General features: G+C 36.0%; 1 protein-coding gene across 1 annotated transcript in view; it reads left to right on the top strand.

Moving 5' to 3' along the window:
• TRIP11 (thyroid hormone receptor interactor 11) overlaps nucleotides 1-23,327 on the top strand; it is a 35,314-nt gene extending 11,987 nt beyond the window's left edge. Inside the window, exons 10-20 of the mRNA XM_076345307.1 lie at nucleotides 133-3,162; nucleotides 6,025-6,165; nucleotides 6,382-6,575; nucleotides 8,104-8,267; nucleotides 8,577-8,680; nucleotides 9,016-9,115; nucleotides 15,129-15,210; nucleotides 16,068-16,182; nucleotides 17,334-17,456; nucleotides 18,765-18,912; nucleotides 21,059-23,327. Coding sequence (XP_076201422.1) covers nucleotides 133-3,162; nucleotides 6,025-6,165; nucleotides 6,382-6,575; nucleotides 8,104-8,267; nucleotides 8,577-8,680; nucleotides 9,016-9,115; nucleotides 15,129-15,210; nucleotides 16,068-16,182; nucleotides 17,334-17,456; nucleotides 18,765-18,912; nucleotides 21,059-21,267 — 4,410 coding nt within the window. The 3' untranslated portion in view covers nucleotides 21,268-23,327. The remainder of the gene's footprint in view (nucleotides 1-132; nucleotides 3,163-6,024; nucleotides 6,166-6,381; nucleotides 6,576-8,103; nucleotides 8,268-8,576; nucleotides 8,681-9,015; nucleotides 9,116-15,128; nucleotides 15,211-16,067; nucleotides 16,183-17,333; nucleotides 17,457-18,764; nucleotides 18,913-21,058) is intronic.
• The last annotated feature ends 462 nt before the right edge of the window (nucleotides 23,328-23,789 follow it).

Below are 23,789 nucleotides of genomic sequence, written 5' to 3'. Positions count from 1 at the left end.
TGACAACTAGGAAATACTTTTCTCCTCTCAATTTTTTTTTTTTTTTTTGTTGATCAGAGGATAAAAATGAATGAAATGCATAATTCAGCTGGGTCTCCTCTCCTAATGAATTCTTGTTTGTGTTCATTTCAGCATGTGATTACACTGAAAGAGCAGCTGTCAAAACAACACACAGAAAGTGATAGTATCATCAAACAGCTGAAATTTGACATAGATTTTGAAAGAAGGAAAGTATCAGAATTAGAAATTGAGAAGGTGGAAACTATTAAGGAGTTAGATAGTCAGAAAGAAAAACTAAGCCAGTGTTCATATGCACTTAATGATTTGCACGTAAGTAAGCAGCATCTTCAAGACAATATTAAAGATCTTCAGGAACAATTAAGGAAAGCCCAGGACTGTAATTTGCATCATAAAAAAGAAATCGGAGAACTGCAGCAGAGGCTAAAAGAAGGAGAGGAGGAACTTTCTGTATCCTTGAGCAAGTTAACAGAAAAAAGTAATTGGGAATCTAAGTACACTTGTCAAGATCTGATTCTGAAAGAGAGAGAAGTAGAAATTGCAAAACTACAGAATGACATTTCAGAAAATAAACAACTAAGTGAAGATTTGGAGAAATCTGTGTCTGATCTCAGGACAGAAAATGGAAAGCTGATAGCAGCCATTGAAGAACTAAAACAGGAGTTAAGTGATGCCATATCTGAGAAAAATAAAGCTCACTTGGAAAAAGACACTGTTGTGGAGGCTCTGAAAGTGGAAAAAAGACAATTAGAGAGCGAATTAAACCAGACGGAAAAGAGGCTTTTGGAACAAGCACATAAGTATAAGCAAACTATTGAGGAATTATCAAATGCACGTAGTATGGATACCACTGCATTGCAGCTTGAACATGAGCGCCTAGTTAAACTCAATCAAGAGAAAGACTTTAAGATCGCTGAACTTAAAAGGAGCATTGAGCAGATGGAAATTGACCATCAAGAAACAAAAGAGATGTTGACTACTAGCTTAGGAGGACAAAAGCAGTTGACAGAACTTGTAAAAGAAAAAGAGGTATTTATTGAAAAACTTAAAAACCAAGCCTTACAGGTGAAGCAGGAACTTGAGGAATATATAAAAGTTTCAAAAAAGCAGGATGTCTTAAAACAGAACTTGGAGGAAAAAGACAGGAGTCTTGCAGTCATGAAGGAAGAAAATAATCATTTGAAAGAAGAAATTGAACGCCTTAAAGATCAGCAAAGTAGATCTACGCCTGTGGTTGAGCCTAAAACTCTAGATATTATTATTGAACTCGAAAGTGAGGTAACGCAGTTAAAAGTGATAAAGAATAATCTTGAAGAAGAAATAGAAGTTCACAAAAAAACAATAGAAGATCAGAATCAAACAACAGTGCAACTTCAGCAGTCTTTGCAGGAACAAAGAAAGGAAATAGATGAGTCTAAATTTCAGTGTGAGCAAATGAATGTCACACATGAAAGACTTTCTTTAGAGAAAGATGAGGAAATTAAAAATTTGCAGAAAACAATTGAACAGATTAAAACTCAGTTGCACAAACAGAGACAGATTATTCAGACTGACTCCTCTGACCTTTTTCAGGAAACCAAAGTTCAGACTCTTAATGGAGAAAATGGAAATGAAAAACATGACTTATCTAAAGCTGAAATTGAAAGACTGGTAAAAGGTATCAAAGAAAGGGAGATGGAGATTAAGCTTCTAAATGAAAAGAATGTTTCTCTAAGTCAGCAAATTGATCAGTTGTCTAAGGATGAAGTTGGCAAACTTACTCGGATCATTCAAGAGAAGGATTTAGAAATACAAGCTCTCAATGCTAGAATTTCCTCAGCTTCCTATAGGCAGGATGTTCTTTGTCTTCAGCAGCAGCTGCAAGCTTATGTTATGGAAAGAGAACAGGTACTAGCAGTTCTAAGTGAAAAGACAAGAGAAAACAGTCAGTTAAAAACAGAGTATCGTAATATCATGGATATGGTTGCTGCTAAAGAAGCAGCTTTGGTAAGGTTGCAAGAGGAGAATCAAAAGTTATCTAATAGATCTGAAAACAGCAGTCAAGATATGTCTAGAGAAACTATTCAGAATTTATCCCGGATCATTCGAGAAAAAGATATTGAAATAGATGCTCTAAGTCAAAAATGCCAAACCTTATTGACTGTCTTGCAGACATCTGGTACAGGTACTGATAACGGGTCAGGAGGTGTTAACAGTAACCAGTTTGAGGAACTTCTACAAGAACGTGATAAACTAAAACAGCAAGTAAAGAAGATGGAAGAGTGGAAGCAACAAGTAATAACCACGGTTCAGAACATGCAGCATGAATCAGCTCACCTCCAAGAAGAGTTACACAAGCTTCAAGCACAAATTTCAGTTGAAAGCGATAGTAATTCGAAGTTGCAGGTAGATTATAATGGCTTGATTCAGAGTTACGAACAGAATGAGAAGAAGCTGAAAAGTTTTAGCCAGGAATTAGCACAAGTTCAACACAGCATAGGACAGCTTCATAACACCAAGGACCTTCTCCTGAGTAAACTTGATTTGGTAACACCATCTGTGGCAACAGCTTCCACCGTTTCACAGCTTTCAGGCATTCAATACAGTGCTCCTGAAGTACTCAGTGATGAGTCTAAACTCCTTCAAAAGGAATTGGAACAACTGAAAAAAAAGTTGCAAGAAAAAGATTCAACTATTAAGACTCTTCAGGAAAACAATCAACGATTATCTGATTCTGTGGCTACAGCATCAGAGGTTGAAAGAAAGAGTCAAGAAGGGACTGAGTCAGAGATGAGGCAGATCAAAGAAAAACATGATGTCTTACAGAAATCCCTTAGGGAAAAAGACATACTAATTAAATCGAAAAGCGATCAGTTACTTTCTGTGAGTGAAAATCTTAGTAACAAAGAAAATGAAAATGAGCTTTTGAAGCAAGCTGTAACTAATCTTAAAGAAAGAAATTTAATTTTAGAAATGGATATTCGAAAACTGAAAGAAGAAAATGAAAAAATAGTTGCAAGGTGTAGGGAAAAAGAAACAGAATTCCGAGCACTTCAGGAGACTAATATGCAATTTTCGATGATGCTGAGAGAGAAAGAGTTTGAGTCACACTCAATGAAGGAAAAAGCTCTTGCTTTTGAGAAGCTGTTGAAAGAAAAAGAACAGGTATGTGCATTCATATTTATGAATATCTTTTAGAATTAGTTACATGGTAATGCATTTTTGTGTATACGTAGTCATCAAATGTTTGCCTGAAATCCATTTGTGACTCCTTACTGCATTACGCTACACCAAAAATCCTCCCCCTCAAAGTTAAGAAATTAAAAGTCAGCAGGTGAGTGGTTTACAATGTTGTCTGTTAATTGTGCAGCCATAAACTACACTTTTCATTTATTTGGAAATTGCTCTTTACTGAACAGCTGCTTAATACTTTGCTTTGGTCCTATTCTTCATTGTGCCCTATATTATTTCTACTGTATGGTGCTCAAACTTCTGCAGAGTTGGCCAGCAGGACTGATTTTCCAATGTGCTTTCCTCTAGTGTTTGTCATTCCAATGTGACTGCTTCACAACATCCCTGTGAGATGATTGGGTTTATGGGTCTTGCTTTTATGGCTGGAGAAGCTCCACTGCAATAAAAAAAAAGATAAAAGATTGGACAAGCTAAATTAATGGTTTCTTCTCTACAATTTGACACATGGAAAAATTGATACATTTTTCAAAGCGTATGTTCAGAGAAAAGTTGCAGTGGCTTATTAATTATTGCATATGTAATTTGAGGAAGAATCTTTTTTAAAAGAGCAAAGAATTATGTGGCATCACTGACACACAGGTCAACAGCACGTTGTATGAACTGCTGCTGCTGGAGTTAAGGAAGTAATGTGTGAATTGCCATTTCTCTTTGAGAAATAGGCATTAAGTACAGTGCAAAAGTCTTACTGTAGTTTTGACAAACACTTGACAAAGGATGTAGATATCTTTGGTTTACTTTGTAAGCTCTGAAGGTGAATATGTCCTAGTGGGCAGTCTTTTCTGGTAATTAATTCCAAACAGATAATTTTTCTTTCCTCTGTACTGTCCAGGCTCCCATTCTCTTCATCTTGGTGGTTCTGGTCACCATTCTTCAATCTTCTCTTACAGTTGTCCCCTCCATGCATACTGTTCTTATTCTTCCTGTTGCCTTTAGCATCCCTTTTCATTTTCCAAAGTTATAAGCATTGCCCATTATCAGAGTGGTATTTATGCAAACCATTGCTAAGTAACTTGGCGTTAATTTTTTTTTTCCCCTGCTATAAGTATAATAAAAAATTTCATAGAATCATAGAATGGTTTGGGTTGGAAGGGACTTTAAAAATCATCTAGTTTCAACCTTCTGCCATGGGCAGGCATACCTTCCACTAGATCAGGTTGCTCAAAGCCTCATCCAACTTGGCCTTGAACACTTCCAAGGATGGGGCATCCACAACTTCTCTGGGCAACCTGTTTCAGTGCCTCACCACCCTCACATCTCTTTGAAGCATTTTCAAACTACCAACTAAATCTGCAAGGTAATGTATTTGGAAAAGCAAAATATGAATTGCATTTAACAATGTGTGTCTCTCTAAATTTATTACTTGGAAGTCTCAACTTTGACATAGTATATGTGAAAAACTAGGATTTTTTTTTTTTGAGAAGTTTGACTTAGGACAGATGTTTAGCTCTGTTTGGTCATAGTAGAGGTTTCCCTATGCTGTTCTAAAGAAATACTATAGAATTACAATGAGAAGTTTTATTGTCTGAAAGTACAGTTACATTGTGAAAAATAGCTTTGAATTACTATTGGGACTTTTCACGTTCATCAGTCTTGCCCATATAAAATATACTAATACTTTACAAATTCACACTCTTACTGTTTTGTGTTTTGTTTTTTATTTTTATTTTTATTCTAACTCGTGGAACCCTGCATTGTCTGGCTAGGTTCTCTGTTGCATGTCTTTGGCCTGCAGACTTTCACTCACCGGTGGCTTAGGCTTTCAGTTTCACAAGTATGGAACATTTGTCTGGACATTTTTCTTGCATAAATCAGAGAAGTCCCTGTTACATGCTTTGTGTTCGCCATGGAGAACTAGGAAAAGTAGTATTCAAACAGTTTTGTATTTTGTGTGTGTCAGACAATAACATGACATAAAAAGAGAAGGTTTGCCTGCAGGTTTATGGTTCTACTGCAAAAAGAATTTTACTATATTCAGTTTGATAAAAACAAATAGTTGAAGCTCATAAGTATTAGTGATAAAACCAAAGATTGGTTTACTTTTATCCAACATATTCAATAGAAGTAACTGCTTTCAAAACAACATGTGAGACAAAAGGTAAAGAGCATGCTGAGAAGTTTCAAATAACTGAAAATGCATTCATGTGTACATGTGAATTCTGTGTAACTGACATGCTCACACTTCTCCTTTATATGCTAATGTAAAGTTGTAGTAAATTGCATGTAAGTGGGAACATTATTCATTGAAATTTGACACCTGAAAATGTGATGGACATTGCTGTGATTCATTGAAGGCTAATCTTTGGGAGTGAGGTCACCTTATGGTTTGTTTTTAAAGATTTCTTCATGTGTTTAGTCTTCTTAAGTTCAGACAAGTTGACCTACCTAGGCTGATGCTTTACATATGCATGGCCTAATAAATGGGTATCACAGATTCCAAACACTGGAAAAGTATACAAGTGTCTGAGGCACTATGTACATAATACACGTCTATCATCTAAAGATAGGTAGGTATCTGTTTGTTCACAGCAGTCAGTTAAGGCAATGCATCTGTATAGTGTCTTTTAGCAATAAGTTTTACTTTGTCTTGTAACATGTGAGTGAAAGAACTTCAAAATAATATTTTCTCTGAATGTTTTTCTATGCTGTAGGGCCATGGGTGTCCTGCCCTTTTCCTTGTAAGATCAGTATGGTCTTTACGCTCTTCTGGGCAAAGGCTGTGTCTCCCTTGATAAAACTATTTGCCACATTTGAAATGCTTGTTTGTGTCTTCAACAGGGCAAGACAGGAGAATTGAATCAACTGTTAAATGAAGTTAAATCAATGCAGGAAAAGGCTGTTACTTTTCAGCAAGAGAGAGACCAAGTCATGGTAGCACTCAAACAGAAGCAAATGGAGAGCAGTGCCCTGCAGAGTGAGGTAAACCAAATAATTTACAGTTGCAAGAAATAAAAGAAAAAAGAATAAGAAATTGTGTCTGTAATATTTTCTGGATTATTTTTGGTAGCAATCACTTGTAAAAAGCATTTAAAACGGATACACATGCAACGTTCTTCAATGGACACGATTTGTGTTTGCTTAAATTATTTTTATGAAAGGTGATAGTATGAGCAACTTAAGGTATGTTCTACACAGATACAGCATTTGCGTGAGAAAGAGCAGCGCCTAAATCAGGAACTGGAGAGGCTACGTAATCACCTTTTAGAAATGGAAGACTCCTATACGCGAGAAGCTTTAGCTGCTGAAGATAGAGAGGTCAAGCTAAGAAAGAAAGTTTTGATTTTGGAAGATAAACTCGTGTCCTCATCTACTGCAGTGGAGAATGCCAGGTAGTCTTTTAACTTATACAGCAGTTGCAACCGTAAATATCAGTTATCTAGACTGGTACCGATGGCTTTATTTTACTGAATTACCATTCTATAATATGCTAAGCACTTGAAAGAACAAAAAGATACGAACTTCTGTTACTCTAAATCAGGAAGGTGATTTGAAATATACTTGGCTACTGTTGAGAACTCAAGAAAGTATTTGTCCTTTTAGTAGCAACTATTGAAATCTCACAACTTTGACAGTGCTTAGAACTAGAAACAACAGAAATCCCCCAACCCATCAATTTCGTTGTCTGTCAAATCAAAAAAGATGGACTTAATTTTAAGTCAAGGCTTCATTCAGTTTGAATGAGTCTTATTTTATACACTTCAATGCACAGATGTGACTGTCATGCTTTGTGAATTGCTTTCGAGACAAGTACACATGCTTACTTTATACCCGATACAGCAGTGTATACTTTCCACGGTGAGCTTTTTTCTTTTTAGCGTGTGTGTGTATATATATATATGTAAAGCAAGATGCATTGAAGTTCTCACGGGTAGCAGAATCTGGGAGGCTAGAGCCAACTGTGGTTTTTTATTTATTTGCCATAATCACATTTTTCAGCCAAAATAATGAAAATCCAAGTATTAAAATTACTCAATGCCTATCGTGACTGTTTAAATATTGTTTTATTTAGAGGAATGTTGGTTACTTTGCGCAAAAGAATTCTTTTTTCATATTACTACAATTGCCCAAATGAACAAGTATTTTAATAAAAAAAATGTATGTAGCTGCAGTCTTTCTCTTTTCTTTTAGTGCCAAAGATGGATTCTGCTCTTAATGTTCTCAGCAAAGAGATTTCTAGGTTGAGCAGAATTTATTGTGAAAAATTGTGGAGAAAGTGGAAGAGTTGGGAGAAGGTTGTGTAAAAACTGTTTGTCAGAATGTTTCTTAATTCTTCATCAAACTCGTCAAATACCTTTCAAGAAATACTGCCTATTTCCCAGCTGATACGCACTTTTTAAAGAGCCTGGCATAGGAGTAAATCAGGTTCATGATATTTTTGCATAATGGGAAGTTAAATGGGGCGTCCAGTGGTCAGTATGGAGCAAGATATACTGCGTTCTGGGAGACTGGCTTTAAAAGTAAAAATTGGTAGAAAGACCTATTGATTCATGTAGTAATTGAAGCAGACAATTAGCAAGGTATGGATTCTTTTTTTGGTAAAGATACTGTTACAATAATGAACAACAAAGATAAGTTTTTGTTTTTTTTTTTTTTTTCTTTTTCTAATGCACTTCAAACAAAAGTAGGTTTGGGTTTTTTTTTTGATTGCCAAAATTTTATTACCAGGCTTATTTAAAATCTGTTGTTATGTTGGTTTTTTGTTGGTTTTTTTTAAAGAGGAATCAGGAAAAAAAAAATGCCTTCATTTTATAAATTGAGCTGAAAAATTAAAGGTAGGCTATTTTTGCTGGGATTTGTTTTTCTCTGTGATGACTTCTGTTATTGTCTTCATAAATAATGTATTTTATTTTCACTAAGTCATCAAGCTAGTCTGCAAGTTGAATCTTTGCAAGAGCAATTAAACCTGGTTTCCAAGCAGAGAGATGAAACTGTGCTACAGCTCACCATGTCACAGGACCAAGTGAAGCAGTATGCATTGTCACTGGCCAACCTGCAGATGGTACTAGAGCAATTCCAACAGGGTAAGTTTTGTCAATAAATAGCAAAGATTGCAACAAGCGTTTTTCAACTGCGATAGTTAACTATGCGCTTTACTTTTTGATAGCTTGAATTTCAGAATCTGTTGTCTTTTAAAAGCCTTTGTAAAAACAATTCTGGCCCTGTGAAAACTGGTGGTCAATATCCCGTTTATGAAATTTGAATTCCACCTCTACCTCATGAAGACCAGATATGATAATGCTGAGTTTTTGCAGTTGCGTATCCCCAAAAGAGTTACATGTTGTGAATCAAGATTTTTTTTTTTGTTTTGTTTTGTATTTTTAATGCTTTAGAAGAAAAAGCTATGTATTCAGCAGAGCTGGAGAAACACCAAAAACAGACTGCAGAATGGAGGAAAAAAGCGGAAAACTTAGAAGAAAAAGTTGTATCGCTGCAGGTGGGCTGAATAACAAAATTGAACCCTGTGAAACTGCTAATTCTTGACTGAATTTTTTGTTTTTAACTGCTGTGTTAATTGTTACTGTCTAAGAATACATCAAGTTATGTAATTATTCTCTCTTCCTTGGAAGAGAGGGGGGAACTAAAAGAAAGTCAGCAAATTAACATTCCTCTACTGACCATCCATTTTCTGAGGATGTTTACAATCCAGTTATTCTAAAGAACAAGTGATTGAAGTCTCTGCATCTGTTATGTTTGATCTGTGTTGTATTAGCATAATTGTGATAGTAAACTCCCTTGCTTCTTTTTGTCCCTTTCTTGCCCTCTATTCAGGAAAGTTTAGGAGAGGCAAATGCTGCACTGGATGCAGCATCAAGGCTTACTGAGCAGCTTGACATCAAAGAGGAACAGATTGAAGAGCTTAAGAAAGAAGGTAACTACATTTTTTTATCTCCGCTTAAAATGTTCCAAGCAGCTGAGGAGACAATGTAGTGTTCCCAAAAACTTACCAAAATTCGTCTCCTATGAGGAAAAGCGTAATTCTATGCCACCTTTTGAGGACTTCGTTGTTTATAAAGCAAATTTGAAAAAGTATGTTTACCTTCTGTTAGGGATCTTTCTCAAAAGAAAGCCCTGTAGTAGCTGGTTTTTTGTTGTGTTTTTTTTTTTTTCCCCTGTAAATACCAAAGTCCTTGGTTTAGCTCTGTAAGTGTCTTCTTAAAAAAGTTTGTGAAATACCAACTGTTGTCAGATTTTTCCAAAGTAACGAACTACCATATTTGACATGAACACAGGATTACAGTGAGGTAGAGAGAAAGGGTGTGCTGTTGGTAAGAGATGTAGAGGGAGCAGCTCTTGCACAGATGTGAGACTGTCTGAAGAGATTATGTGGAAGGTCTTGGACACATCTTTAGATTGTAGTTTTAGATCTCATTTCAAATAAGCTTCCTGATTGCTCATATTTAGAAAGATGCCTTTCATATTGTTCTCAGATTAAGTACTCTGACATTTGATGAATGTCATTACTTTGGATTTGAATACAAAACTTGGCCAGATGGTAGAGGAATTTGCCAGAAGAAACAGTATTGAAAAGGAAGAATATTTACGCTGAGGGTGGTCGAACGTTGGAACAGGTTGCCCAGAGACGTGGAGTGTCCATCCATGTAGATACTCAAAACCCAACTGGCCATGGTCCAGGACAGCCTGCTGTAGATGACCCTGCTTGAGCAGAGGGGTTGGACTAGCTGATCTAGAGGTCCCTTCCAACATAAATGTTTCTTTGGTTTTATAATTCTGTGAATGTTTTGGGGTGTGGTTTGGGGTTTTTTTCCTTTTTCTGACATCACTGAAACACGAATTCTGTAAGAGTTGCATAGCCTTCTCTTTGATAAACATGTTTAGCATTAAAACTGTAGGAAAGCCTAAAAAGCAGAATAACCTTTTACTAAAAACTGTTATTGTTTCAATGGATTTCAGTTTTATGGCCTTAAGCTATTTAGTCTAATCAAATGAAAAAAATGAAGGGTAATTTCTAGACAATGTGTTTGAATATCAAACATCAGTAAGATTTATAAGCTCAGAGACTCACTTGGAGGTGACAAAATAGCTATATGAGTAACATAAGGTCACTTTTTTTTCCCCATTACTGCATTAATTTTAGTTTTCATGAGAAAGGAGTCGTAGCATTTGCTAAAGCAGGACTTAGGACTAATAATAATTTTGCTGGATTTCTGTACTTACATCTCAGCCCTGACTTGTAATTTTGTTTGCAATGTTTCATCGAACCAAGAGGGAAAGTTACTTTTTGTGTCTAGTTGCATGACAGTTTGGATATGTGTGAACTTGTTAACAATACCGACTGCTGAGGGAGTATTAGGCTTTTTTCTTTTTTGTCTTCATCTGTCTTGTCTTCCTCCATTTTCCCAACTGAGTCCTACTTTCTCTTTCCCTCTTTATTTCTGTGGGTCACCATATTTTGCTGTTACTGCAGCATCCTCTGTTATGGTCAGGCTTTCACTGAGCACACGGGATAAATCTAAAATCAGAGGAAAATTTGTGATTTAGAGCCTAAAATTTGTGATTTAGCAGCTCTAAAAAGGGAGCTTGCAGAGCAGAGGTTTGCTCGCTCTGTGGTTACTTAACAGCTCTTACTTTCTGGCTTTTTCCCCCATGTCTGTGGGAAATTTTGGGGTGAATGCCTCTAAGGCTTGCTAGGGGAAGACCTAGAACATCATCTCTGCTGGATGCAGCAGTAACTCTTGCTCTGAACATATACAACTAATTATTGCTATTCATTTTTAAATAATAATTTGTCTTACTCTTGAAATAAATAATATTTTCTTAAAGCATACTTGCTTATGATCATATAGTTGGTGTGAAAAGTCATTTGAAAGTCTTCACAATTTCAGCAAGAACTCTACAAAAAAAAGTTATGACTTTTCTACTACATAATTGAATGTGTACTTACTTAAATTTAGTTGTGTCTAAGTGCAATTTGGCATCCAAGTGGATGTCATAGGAGTGCTTCCTGAGTTCACATAGGAATTTTACAAGCTAAATTAGATTTCAAGCTGCTACATGAATGTGCAACTAAATACTGATTTGTTTTTGAATTGACTGATCTGTATATCTCTGTCTCACTACAGACATTCACAGCAAAAGTTTTCAAACACCCTGGATTGAAATTAACTTTGGCATAGGCAAATATGGCACTCTCAAATGGGGAGCTCTTCATTACTGGTTAATTTTGATTGCAAACCTTTGCATATGAAAGCAGGAGGAGTTTGAACTTTGAGAGAAAACTGAATCTCAGTATTTTATCAAGCTATGTTATATTGGCAAGCGATTTACTTGTTAAACAAAAATTAAAAAGGGATTGTTGCATAAAGGAAACGGCACTTTAGTGTTGTTGTAGAATAAATCATAATTTTTATTGAGAAAAGAGAGACCACTCAGTTTTCTCTATTTACACAAGAAAACATATAATGTCTTATTGAAAATTGGCCAAATACATTCCCAGACACAGTTTTGTTGGCCGAATCTTTTGAAGGATTTCTTTATGGATTTTTTTGGCAGGACAAGTGATTTTAATGGAAAAGTATAAGATGTACCAGATGCAGTTTTCTGGATTGCCATAAATGGTTAACAAATCATTGGAGACTGTTGTAAATGTCTGGTTTACAGCAGTCCGTGCTGAATTTTGGCTCAGGTCTCTTTTGTTATTCAGTCTTTTCATACACATGAAGTACATGTTTAAGTCCTTTTCAACTGTAAGATTCTATTTTAGAAGGAAATATTCCATTTAAAAAATTTGTTTAATGATAGAGTTGCATAGTCACAGTGGATGGAATATAGCTGTGTAGCTGTCCTTAAAAGTTGGTCCTCTTTGATATAAAATCTTTTTGCCAGGAAAAAATAGAAAACAACAGTAACATTTCATTTAAATTATTAATACATTTGTTTTAAAATTCATCATGTGAATAAAAATTGAAAAGGAAACTCAGGATTGTCTTGCTTTGTAGAGCAATAGCAAGAGCGCATGAGATTTACTTGAAACTTGTTTTCAGATGCTGTTTATTTATCTTTCTGTGGCATTAGTAGTTTAACTTTTTAAATTCCCTTTTACTCTGTGGAGACCCAAATAACAACTCAGCTTCCATGTATGCTCCTACAACTGTTATCATTCCATAATTATATTGCTTTCCTTCAAGTATTGGGGTCCTATTTAACCACATTTACAAAGTAGCATGATTTTAAGTAACCTTGAAACCATGGATTAATTCTCCTGTGCCTCACCCTGGTGTTTTGAGAGAGAGGGGTGCTGAAGAGCAGTCACATTATTGGAATGGATTTCAGTGCATGTGGATGTAGTTGTTACAAGATATATTGTTGTATAATGTATATAATTCTGTTTGGTTTTTAGCTTGTTTTGAATAAGGAGCTTAATCCTTATGTTTCTTGAGTAAGAACTTTCCCAGCATGAAACTGGTTAGTTTGTTCTACTCTGTACTCTCTAAAATTTGTATTTGTGAAGCAAAATGTTTATATAAATATGTGGAGTATTTGAACAGGACATATTAGGTTGTATCCATTTCACAGCCTAGCTCTTTGATATATATATACGAAAACTCTGTGTGGGTTCTCATGGAGTTAGTGGTGTTAATTGAGAACCATGTTGTGTCAACGTAGTTATGGCATACTTTTATTAAAGATTGAAAGTCATATGGAAACTAGACTGAAATGTTTTTCATGCATACCAGATGACTTTAAGGGTATACAGATTTATAAAAGTCACTTTTCTTACAAATATGTTGAGGCTTTTTAGAAGTTAACTACAAGATAGATACAAGAAAAGTGTCTCTTGTGGGTTTTGTTTTTTCAATGAAGCACTTTTAATTAGCATGAGCCCAAGAAGTGTTAGAATGATAGGGAAATTAAGCTGATCAGCAGTTTTGCCGTAGGATTTGAAGATAAGCATTCAAACTTTATAGAGGGAAAGGAGAAAAAGCTTTTCATTTCTGCTTATATAACTGTAGGGTAGAGTTGGTGTTCACATGGACAGTCCATGTTATAATATATTTGTCAAGCTCTTGTGTGTGATTAAGACTGACTTGTACTTTTATTAGGAAAAAAGTAACTTCAAAGGTAGTATCTTGCAGAACCCCAGTTTGGTGAAAAATTGTATTTTTGCTGTTTTGAGGTGAAGCCATTTGTAGTTTATCTTCTAAGAATTCCTTGTACCTTGTAATTATTTGTTTTCTTGTTTGAGAACATTTTACTAGCAGTGTTCTTAAATCCTGTGTTTGGGGATTTAAGTGAGGTAAGTTTTTCTAGCACTTTTTACTCTGGTTTTTGTACAAACTTGTGTAGACCTGAACATCAGATACTTTTATCCAGTTTCTAGTACGTCTGAGTTTTCGTAAGGAGAAAACTTTGTGCCTTGTTTCCTTACAATCAGAATGTTGTAAAATATTTATGGCAAGTAAAACTTCTAGGAGATTTTTTTTCTTTATTATGAGCTTTATTTTTGAGTTTTGTGGGAGGTCAGAGGAAGCCTGAGTTACTGACACAGAATGATTGGGGTAATTGGGTGTATTCTGTATTTGAGCTAACAAGTAATTTGTGTTAGTGGAATTTTAGAACTGTAGAGAAGTTGATGCTGTGAAATTATTGGGCAAGAGTGAATGTAACAATATCATGCCATGGCTCCTTTTAATGAAATGGGCTACTACATTTGTATCTCCCTCATTAAACACTGATGTCATGAGGCTCAAGTGTGTAGATAGTAGACAAATCATTGATTAAGGTCAAGAATTTCAGAAAGCTGAAAAGTTATAGCACTAGTGAATGCAGAATCTAAACTCCTTTCTTACTCTTCTAGTAGTTCCTGTTTTGGGTTTGTGGAGAGGAAAAATAGGGTGCTTTGTGTAGGCCAAGAATGTCATTATTGGTGGTGTTGTCATTATCCTTGATGAACCGATTTCACTGCAGCCACTACAAATGGTATCAGAACTTGGAGTCAGTGTGCAAAAAAAGGCAGAAGATCAGTGTAGTGACTCCTAGCACACTCCTAGACAACCTCATATTAATTAACTTATAATACCGGCCTATTCACTTAATTTGCAGGCCATGATGCCTGACTGAAAGCGTTTGCCAATTTCCTCTCAGTTTTGTCTTTGGTTCACGGTAGCTGTGGCATTTCATCTCTGCCATTTTTAACTGAATGTTTGTATTCCCAAAAGTATGGGGAATCTTGCATAAGTCTCTGCAGAGCCTTTCTTGCCAATATCCTGAATCGTGAAGCACAGCACCGGTTCTAGGATGCATTAGTGTGTGTCCCAGCGTGCTGTTTCAAGAGCTTGCATCGGTTAACAGAGCGGGAGAGGTCCTACCAGAAGAGACCCACAACAAGTTACTGATGTTGCTCTGCTAGCCAGTAATTCTCCTGGGAGACTGGAGAACTCCTTAGTACTTCAAGGCTTTAGCAACCTTATAGTAGAGTATGCAGAATAGCTGGTTTTAGGAAATATTTGAGGTTAAGTACTGAGATCAAAAGACCTGATGCCAACATGCAGTTTGGTCAGATTATGAAAAAAGATTGCCACCATAGGACTATAGACCTTGATCGAGAGATCCTTTCCAGTTCTGTATTATCTGGGTGGAACAGAGCAGTTCATCAGACCTTCTGCAATTGATTTATTTTCTGTGTGTTCCTGTACTTTAGCATTGAGTATCATTCCAGAAACTTTAGCTTATGATTTCAAATAATAATCACTTATAAAGTTGACACTTTTTTAATAAAAGATCAAGCTGATTTTGTTTTTTTTAAAAAAGCATCATAACAATATTACATATTGTTATTTTAAAACGTGTATTATTAATAAGTTTTGCAACAAAGTTTCAAAGTTTCAATTTTTGTTTATTTGCTGTGACATAATGTTTTATAGGTGAGATCAGAAGAGAAATGTTAGAAGATGTACAAAATAAACTAATGAATCTTATGAACAGCACAGAAGGAAAAGTGGACAAGTAAGTCTTTAATGAAAGTCTTCAATGAAACCATACATTTTTGGGTTTTATTCCTCACAATATACAGGTATGTCACTAATACAGTTGCAAGAGTAGTGCAGAACTGGGCTTCTGTATGTGATCTTGTAATTATACTTTGATTATTTTGACATTTTTAAATTGCTTGGTGGTTGTAAAGAGTAATTTTGATTAGTAAAACCAATGTGTATGTAAATTTGGATTACTGATGTGTTTCTGAAGTAGAAGTGCACTTCAATAGCATGAGCTCTGCAAATGGAGATAAAAGTTCTTAATGAACGTCTGTTATAATGTCTAAGGTGTGAACAGCAAGCCCTTTCATGTAGCTAGCATCACCTGGATGTTGTATAAATCTCTCTTCCTTGGTGGTGTGTTTTTTTTTTTTGTTTTGTTTTGGTTTTTTCCCTTCTTCTCCTTAGAGAACTTTCTCTTTTAGAACTGAAACGGGGATAGGCAAATGGGTTCCCCTGTCCCCTTCCTTACGTCTTGATTTGGGACTGCATATAAGTATTTTCTAAATGCTTTCCTGAGTCAAGATCTTAGAATAAACATTTTCCCTGATTGTAGTACTTACATCAAAACTTGCTCATGTACAATTCAGTTTCACCTTACTGCATACAATATTTCTAATACCGTCCAAATTGACACTTACTGTATAAGAAATGTTATAACTTGTAGGGGAAGGAAATTGGTGAGGTACCCTTTTAGCTCCTTGTATTAGATTTGTTTATTTGGATTATTGTAAATTAGGCAAGAGTATGAGGAATAAATGCATCAATATTTCAGTATCAACTCTTATATAAGAGCAGATTGTATAAAAAGCTTCCTTTGTTCTGCAGGCTCCTGATGAGAAATCTCTTTGTTGGACATTTTCATACTCCAAAAAATAAACGTCCTGAAGTGTTAAGGTTAATGGGAAGTATCTTGGGAATAAAAAAGGAAGAACTCGATCAGGTAATACTTTGCAGAAAACTAGACTTCCTTTTTTATTTGTGGTATCCTTACTTGAAAATAGAATGCCTTGCTGCTAAACTAAATGTGACTGTCCCTGCACTTCTTGTGGGGAAAGTATGGGGTTTTTGTTCTCTCATCTGACTTAATTTTTTATGTGGGACATGCTGATCTTAATGGAATCTTTTGATAACATTATTTTAATAGAATGGATCTCATTTTGCTGAGGAATGCTAATGCAGAAAGGAAGGGATTTAACTTTCTGCTGTTGTGTGTAATAGTTGTAATATGTCAGTTACAGAAAAGTAAGCCAGTTTTATATAGGACTGTCGTGGTTTAACATCAGCCGGCAGCTAAGCACCAGACAGCCGCTCACTCACTCCCCCCACAGTGGGGTGGGGGAGAGAATCAGAAGTATAAAAGGGAGAAAACTCGTGGGTTGAGATAAAGACAGTTTAATAGGTAAAGCAAAAGCTGCGCACGCAAGCAAAGCAAAACAAGGAATTCATTCACTACTTCCCATCGGCAGGCAGGTGTTCAGCCATCTCCAGGAAAGCAGGGCTGCATCATGTGTAATGGTTACTTGGGAAGACAAACGCCATCACTCCAAACATCCCCCCTTCCTTCTTCTTCCCCCAGCTTTATATACTGAGCATGACGTCACATGGTATGGAATGTCCCTTTGGCCGGTTTGGGTCAGCTGTCCTGGCTGTGCCCCCTCCCGGCTTCTTGTGCACCTCCAGCCTTCTCAGTCGGTAGAGCATGGGAAGCTGAAAAGTCCTTGACTAGTGTAAGCACTACCTAGCAACAACTAAAACATTGGTGTGTTATCAACATTGTTCTCACCCTAAATCCAAAACACAGCACTGTACCAGCTACTAGGAAGGAAATTAACTCTATCCCTGCCAAAACCAGGACAGTACCACTAGGTATTATGAAGAATGTGGGGCTTATATTTTTAAGTAGAGTCAGGTTTTTAGACTGCTAGTCTTTGGGAGGCAGAGAATAAGGTTTTGACAGTAATTAAAGTTTTTATTTATCTGTAGGATTCCCACGTAGTTATGGTGAATAAATATAATGAGCACAATATTGCACTTTCTTTTATCTGCTGCTTTATTTTTGGTTTCCTAACTTTTTTTTTAATTACTTTCTAGTTATTATCTGAAGACCAAAGAGGAGTTACAAGATGGGTGACTGGCTGGCTTGGTGGAGGAGCTGGGTCAAAGAGTGTCCCTAGCACACCTTTGAGGCCAACTCATCAGAACATTTTTAATAGCGTAAGAATTAATCATGCATTCTCTATGAGTGGAAAAAACAGGGCAGTTGCATATTAATGCTGATGTTTGGTTCATCAGTATATTGAGCTTCATTTACTGATGCTACTGTATCTTGTGTTATTTGCTTGTTTTGTGCAACTGCTTTGGCATAAGGCTTTTTCTGCACTAAATAAATATGTAGGCATTGATGAAAATTATACAATACTAAGTGTTGGGCTGATACAGAAATCCAATTACTGTTCCACTGGTTCCTGGGATCACTGGCTTCTTACAGAATGGACTTTATCTTGCAAGTTGACAGTGCTGGAGGTTAAATACATGTGGGAGTCTGGAATTCTGCAGTATTCAACAGTATAGAAGACCATGACATCATATTTTGATGACTGTGTTCCCATATGTCCTTTAAATTTAATTTGAAAAGCTTTCTCAGCTGCTGCAGCTAGTGCCTTTTATGTACAGTATGTAAAGTTGATATTTTAAGCTTTCAAATACTGTAAAGCAACAGTTCTCATAGCATGGTCCGTGGGAGCAGTTAATCTATGGAACTTTCCATTTTGCAGACCAGTAAATAACTCACTCAAGAATGGAGCACTGAGAGATTGGGCTTTTTGGATTAACTTTGGTTTTTTGCTCATTGAGCTAGAAAAGCATGTTGAGAAGCGATTCCTGTAAATTATCGTGAAGTGTAGGAATTGGCTTTTGCCCACTAAAATAATGCAGGCACTTAGGCTACCAGAGGATTGTGGTCTGATTAGCTACGGATGTAGAAGATGAAAATTAATGCTTTTGTATGTATAGTACAGGCTTTACTAAGCAAAATTTTATCTTGTGATGCTACTGACACCTTAATCATTCCATGCTTCCTTTATTCAAGACTTTTTGTCAAATGAAGAAAGCAATGGGTTTTAAGAGAAATGTTTAAGCTTTATGTGTTTCTGGAGGAGTGATTTGCTTGAGCATGGACACAGGAAATGCTGCGATGTCAGTAGCAGCATGGGATTCTTGAAACAATTGGCTTAAATCAATAATGAAACCGTGGTGGAATTGTGTGTGTTATCTTTAGAGTTTACCAATTTCACATAAACACCACTTACTGAGACAACAACAAACTGTATTTTGAAAATAAATTCCATTGTCACTCACTAAGGACTACTTAGTACCAAATACTAAGTACTTAGTACTAAGTACCAGTACAAAATTCTTTGGAGGCTGTTGACATGTTTTTGGTTTATGTGTGTATGTATTTTTAACTTACATACTTTTTCAAAAGAGCATCAGTAAAATATAATAACTAGTAGCCTCTCGTAGTCTTTTTCAGAATTGTTTGTGAAATTCCTCGAAACAGAATCTTGCCCAAGCCTTCCTCCACCCAAGCTCTCTGTTAATGATATGAAACCTTTAGGAGCAGCAGGAACTGGTAAAACTAGCAGTACTCCATCCAACAGTCAAATGCAAGGTAACATTTGAAGGAAAATTTGAATCTATACAAAGAACATAAGTAACTAAAGGTAGAATTTTCAAGAGGATTTCAATGATTCTGTGCTTCCTCACTTGTGAACTATGAATTTGATTTCTTCCCCCCCTCCCCCCCCCAATTTCCTACTTTCTCTTCTCTTTTTTTTCCCTCTTCTTCCCCCACCCCTCCTTCCCACTGCTTCTATATCCCGCTTCCTAAAATCTCAGTACAGAAGATCAGAGGGACCAAATTCCCTTTGATATGGAAAACCTTTAACAGCACCTGTTGGAGCCAAACAGATGCTGTGCAGACAACTCCATATGGTATATCAGTGAACCCAGTCCTGATTTTCAGCATCCCTGTTGATCAGCTTGGGTCTCACTGAGTGAAGAATGCAAGTAATACCAACCTTGTAGTGCCTCTCTGGTATGTAGAACCTGGTTGCTCAGAGAGGACTGAAATAAAATCAGTTAAGTATGTGGCCTGATTTGAAATCTCTGTAAGCTGTGCATGAGTGTTAACTTTGATTTTTTTTTTTTTTTTTTTTCCTAAGGCAGAGAACAATTTTGCTTATATTATGCATGTTGAAATTAATGCACTTCTGTTTAATGTAAGAGCCAAATCTTCAGTCTGACTGATCCAGTTTGTACTTAATTTTTTTATGTGCACTTAAGACTTCATCTTAATACAGTCCTGCTGATTTGCAGAAGCTTGTTTTGATTGAAACTTTTAAAAGTAAACTAAAAAAAAAAAAAAAACCCAAAAACCCACAACCCCATAAACCTAGGTATTACATAGATCTACAGAGAGAGATATATATGCTAAAAAAATCTCTTTCAATTTGCCTAAAGTAGTTGGATGTTACAAAGTATAAATGTCTACTGTGAAATACCAATTTATCTCTGAAAGCGGTACTTATTTATTTTTTTAATAAACCTAAGTTAAGTTTAATCTTATTTTTATTCTTCTTCCTTGTAGTATAACAGTAATATAATAGTTAAAGTACCTATTTTACTTGGCAAAAAAACCAATTTCCTTGTCTGGAAGAACTAAATTCTTGGTTCTTTTATCCATTCAGGAGCTAAATTGCTGGCTTGTAAAACTAGACACCCAATATATATATCCCTTTAATTGTTTGGGTGCTTTAAGTTTTTTGTTCCTAGAAATAAACCATATGGTAGCAGTTCAAGTGCATAGAATTGTCAGTATAATATCCACACAGAAATGCATTTATGAGAATTAGGATGTTTACATGATGAAAGACCTTTTTTAAAACAAAAAAATCTGCATAAAATCACCTATCCAAACAATTATTATGATATGGGAATGTCATTTTAGTTTCTGTTCTACATCTGGTGTAGGAACCTTGAGAACAGGTTACATCTGGAGCTGAGTGAGGATTTGATGGGGGAAGGTGAGGAGGGACAAGTCGATCGTTAGATTAAAAAGAAAAAATAGTTTATTAATACTTTCTAACAAAATTTTTGTTTTAATAATTTGACTAATGAGCGAACATTAAGTTTTGTCTCAAGACTAAATTGTGACTTACTGTCCGTGACGTTTATTTACAGGGGTTTTCTTGGGGCTGAGCCTGGGGAAGGTGTGCCACTACACCATGGGGTGGGAAACCTACCTGTGTGCTGCATTGTAGTGCCTGCACAAGGGCCCTTACGCCTTTGCATAGTGCTGGAGTCAACATGACAGATATTTCATATCTGATATTGCATGCGTGAAGTGAACCTTGGCAGAAGGTGTTAATGGTGCCTGTCACAAAGATGTGTAGATTTTTTTTTGGGTAGCCTGAACTGTTACTGAATTTCAGCTGCCAACAAGCACAATATGGTTGGCAGGTCCTGGGAGTGCCCTGATCTTTTAGTCAGTCTTGTAACTGGTGGCCTGAAGTGTAGACATAGGAATTGTTCAGCAAAAGAAGCAGTGGCAGATGAGATCCAAGATGAGAGAAGATAGAAAGAATGAAAGTCTTTGAGAGCGTCTACGGTTCATGGCAAAAAGATAGGATTTTCATGTTGCAAAAGTAATAGGTAATATTAGAACTTGTTTGTGAACAAATGCTGTAAAAATTGGGTAGACTTATGAATGCTTTCTAACAAAGTGTTTCTGTTTTTTTTTTTTTTTTACATTGCAGATTCTGCAGTCTCGCGAATGAGCAGAAGACCAGATGCAAATCCATTTTTAGCACCTCGATCTGCAGCAGTGCCTCTCATAACACCTGCTAGTAATTCTGGACATCTGCTTATGAAACCTATTTCTGACACGTTGCCTACTTTTACACCACTGCCAGTGTCCCCTGATGCCAGTGCTGGTGCTGTACTAAAAGACCTCCTAAAACAATAGATAATCTTGTATCAATATGATGATAGTAGCACTTTAAGGAAAATGAGAACACTATGCTGTATATAATTTACCACAATGAGGCCTTCTGTAAAAAGTCATGTACTTGTTTGTAATTGTACCTTGCTTTTCTTTTAATTACGAACTAACCAGTGCTTTGGAAACTCTAATGGTGGCATGAATAACTGCCTTCTTTACAGCAGGCATTCATTTTGGGTGTGGGTTAAATCTTAAACTGAGGAAAAAAAAAAAATCTATCTCGTTGCTAGATTGTCACAAGACAAATAGAAGGACTTTTAAACCTTAGTTATACTCTGAGCTGTTTCAGTTATGCATAGACAGCATTAACTCTTTGGTGTTGAGATCTGTTTTTCCATTAAAATGATCTGCCATTGGCAGTGGGCCTTCAAGAACCAGAATTAAAAAAAAAAAAAAATACCTCCAGCCAAACTTGATCTTACTTGAGGTGTTCAATTAATGACACAAACTCCAAAGAATAAGATGGTGGACGTATGGGAGTGTGATTATTGAGCAGCTGCAGTCTTCCCACACACGATTTATGACATTTAGTTAATGTACACTAGGACATGTATCTTTTTATTTACAGGACTGGTCACATTTGGGGGCAATTTGAGGCATGTTAATCCCTTTTTGCATAATGATTTGACACCCCCACCCCCACCCCCCTGACTAATAGCTGCTTTCAGCGGTCAAACCCATCAGCACCAAGGAGTTAACTGTGGAAGCGAGTGCTTCATTTTCTAGAGGTGTCCATGTGATGAAGAGGGGGTAATTTAGCAAAAGGTAGGTTCACATACATAAAGACACTGTACTCTAATGGTCTAAGATGTATATTTGAGAGACTTTTTATCTTGCAGGATTTTGTAGATCCAAATATAGGCTTAAAGCTTGAACACATGTATAGAATTTAAAGGGAAAAAGATACTTACTTATCTCAAATGTGTAAATAGGTCTTTGTAATACCAAGGCCAAAGTCAATTATTGTGTAAATTTTGCTGTGATAACTTGTACACTTTGTTTGGCAGGTGAAGAATGAAATTGCATAGTAAAGGATAAAAGTCATCTTGCAAAAGTCATCTTCATAGTGAATCTGAGATAAAACATCTTCAGTTTAAAATGTGTCATTTCTAAATCTTTTTGTATGCCGTTCCCTGTTTAGTCAGTGTTAAGATAACTGTTGTGCAAGTTCTATATTAGAACTGTCAACCTTTACTTCTCATATTCATTAAGATCCCGGATTAAATTGTTGTAAGAGTTATATTTAAATAAAATTAATTACTGAAACTTGTACAGAATCAACCAAAATAATGCAAGAAATCTTTGCATTTATTTATGTAGAGGTCAAATAGTGAATTTCTTTTGTTGCCTTGAAATCTAGCAAAGTTTTTTTTTTAATTAATGTGTTTACCTTAAGAACTGCTTGAGTCCCTCTTCTCCAGTATGTTAATGTTTCATGGACGACTTATGCAAATTTGGAAGTGGATTGACCATATTGAATTTTTATTTTAAATTTTTTACTCCATTATAGACAAGGTAATTCATTTGGCAGTTTGACTTCTGAAAGGATAGCAGCCGCAGATAGTATACCAAAGTAAATTCTGCATTATGTAATACATGTAATGAGAATTTGAAATTACCTCGGCTGAGAACATTTCAGTTTGGTACTTCAAATGTACATCTTCGTTTAAACTGGACTGGGATAGGTACCTTTTTTTTCTACAACAAATATAAAGAAAACTGAAATTGGATGTCTTCTGTGCAGTCGTTCTTGTTGTCATATCTGTTTAAGGATCTATAGCTGCTTCAGAATAAAATTGCCTTTTGGTGAGCCAAAGCAGAAGGAAATGTTTATTTTTTAAAAGTTGTGACTTATTAGAAATTACAAATGGACTCATGCTGCTCACTCTCCTCTGAATATACTAACTGAACAGATCTTAACTTTTTTGTGCAAATTTTTTCTTTAATTGCAGAGTACTTAATATGTACATGTTTCTCTTCCAGGAAGCTTTATAAATGCCAATAAATAAAACATGGTAAGACCATTTGTTTCTGCATGCTGTGAATCAGCTCCATTTATACAGTAAGCTATGAGTTTGAGGAGGGAAATCTAAACCCAAGAAAAGGTATTGAAGAACTTCAGCATTCCTCATTAAGCTAATTCCAAGAGAAGAAAATCCTCTACAGGAGAGATATAAGAGGCTTCAGTCCTTAAGTCCTAGGAGGTCTGTTGAACTATGGAGAAAATCCCCATGGCTTAGAGGTTTCTGTTCTAGGGCTTATTCCACAACTACATTGGTGAGTTTTGTTGCTTTGTTAGAAATCAAATGTGTTCTGTGTTCCAGGCAGTGCTTTCCCACTGAAAAGTGTAGAACAACTTCATTGCCTTGTTTCTCTCTTCTTTCTTAGACTGTTTCACAGACTATTATAAACCTTCAAGATTTGTTTTTATTGAAAGATTAGCGGATATATTTTTTCCTCTAATTTTTCTTCTGTGTTTACTTTGT

This window comes from Aptenodytes patagonicus, chromosome 7 (genome assembly GCF_965638725.1).
Source record: "Aptenodytes patagonicus chromosome 7, bAptPat1.pri.cur, whole genome shotgun sequence".
Lineage (NCBI taxonomy): Eukaryota > Metazoa > Chordata > Aves > Sphenisciformes > Spheniscidae > Aptenodytes > Aptenodytes patagonicus.
Note: the sequence above shows the minus strand (reverse complement) of the source record. Positions and strands in the feature narration are given on the sequence as shown.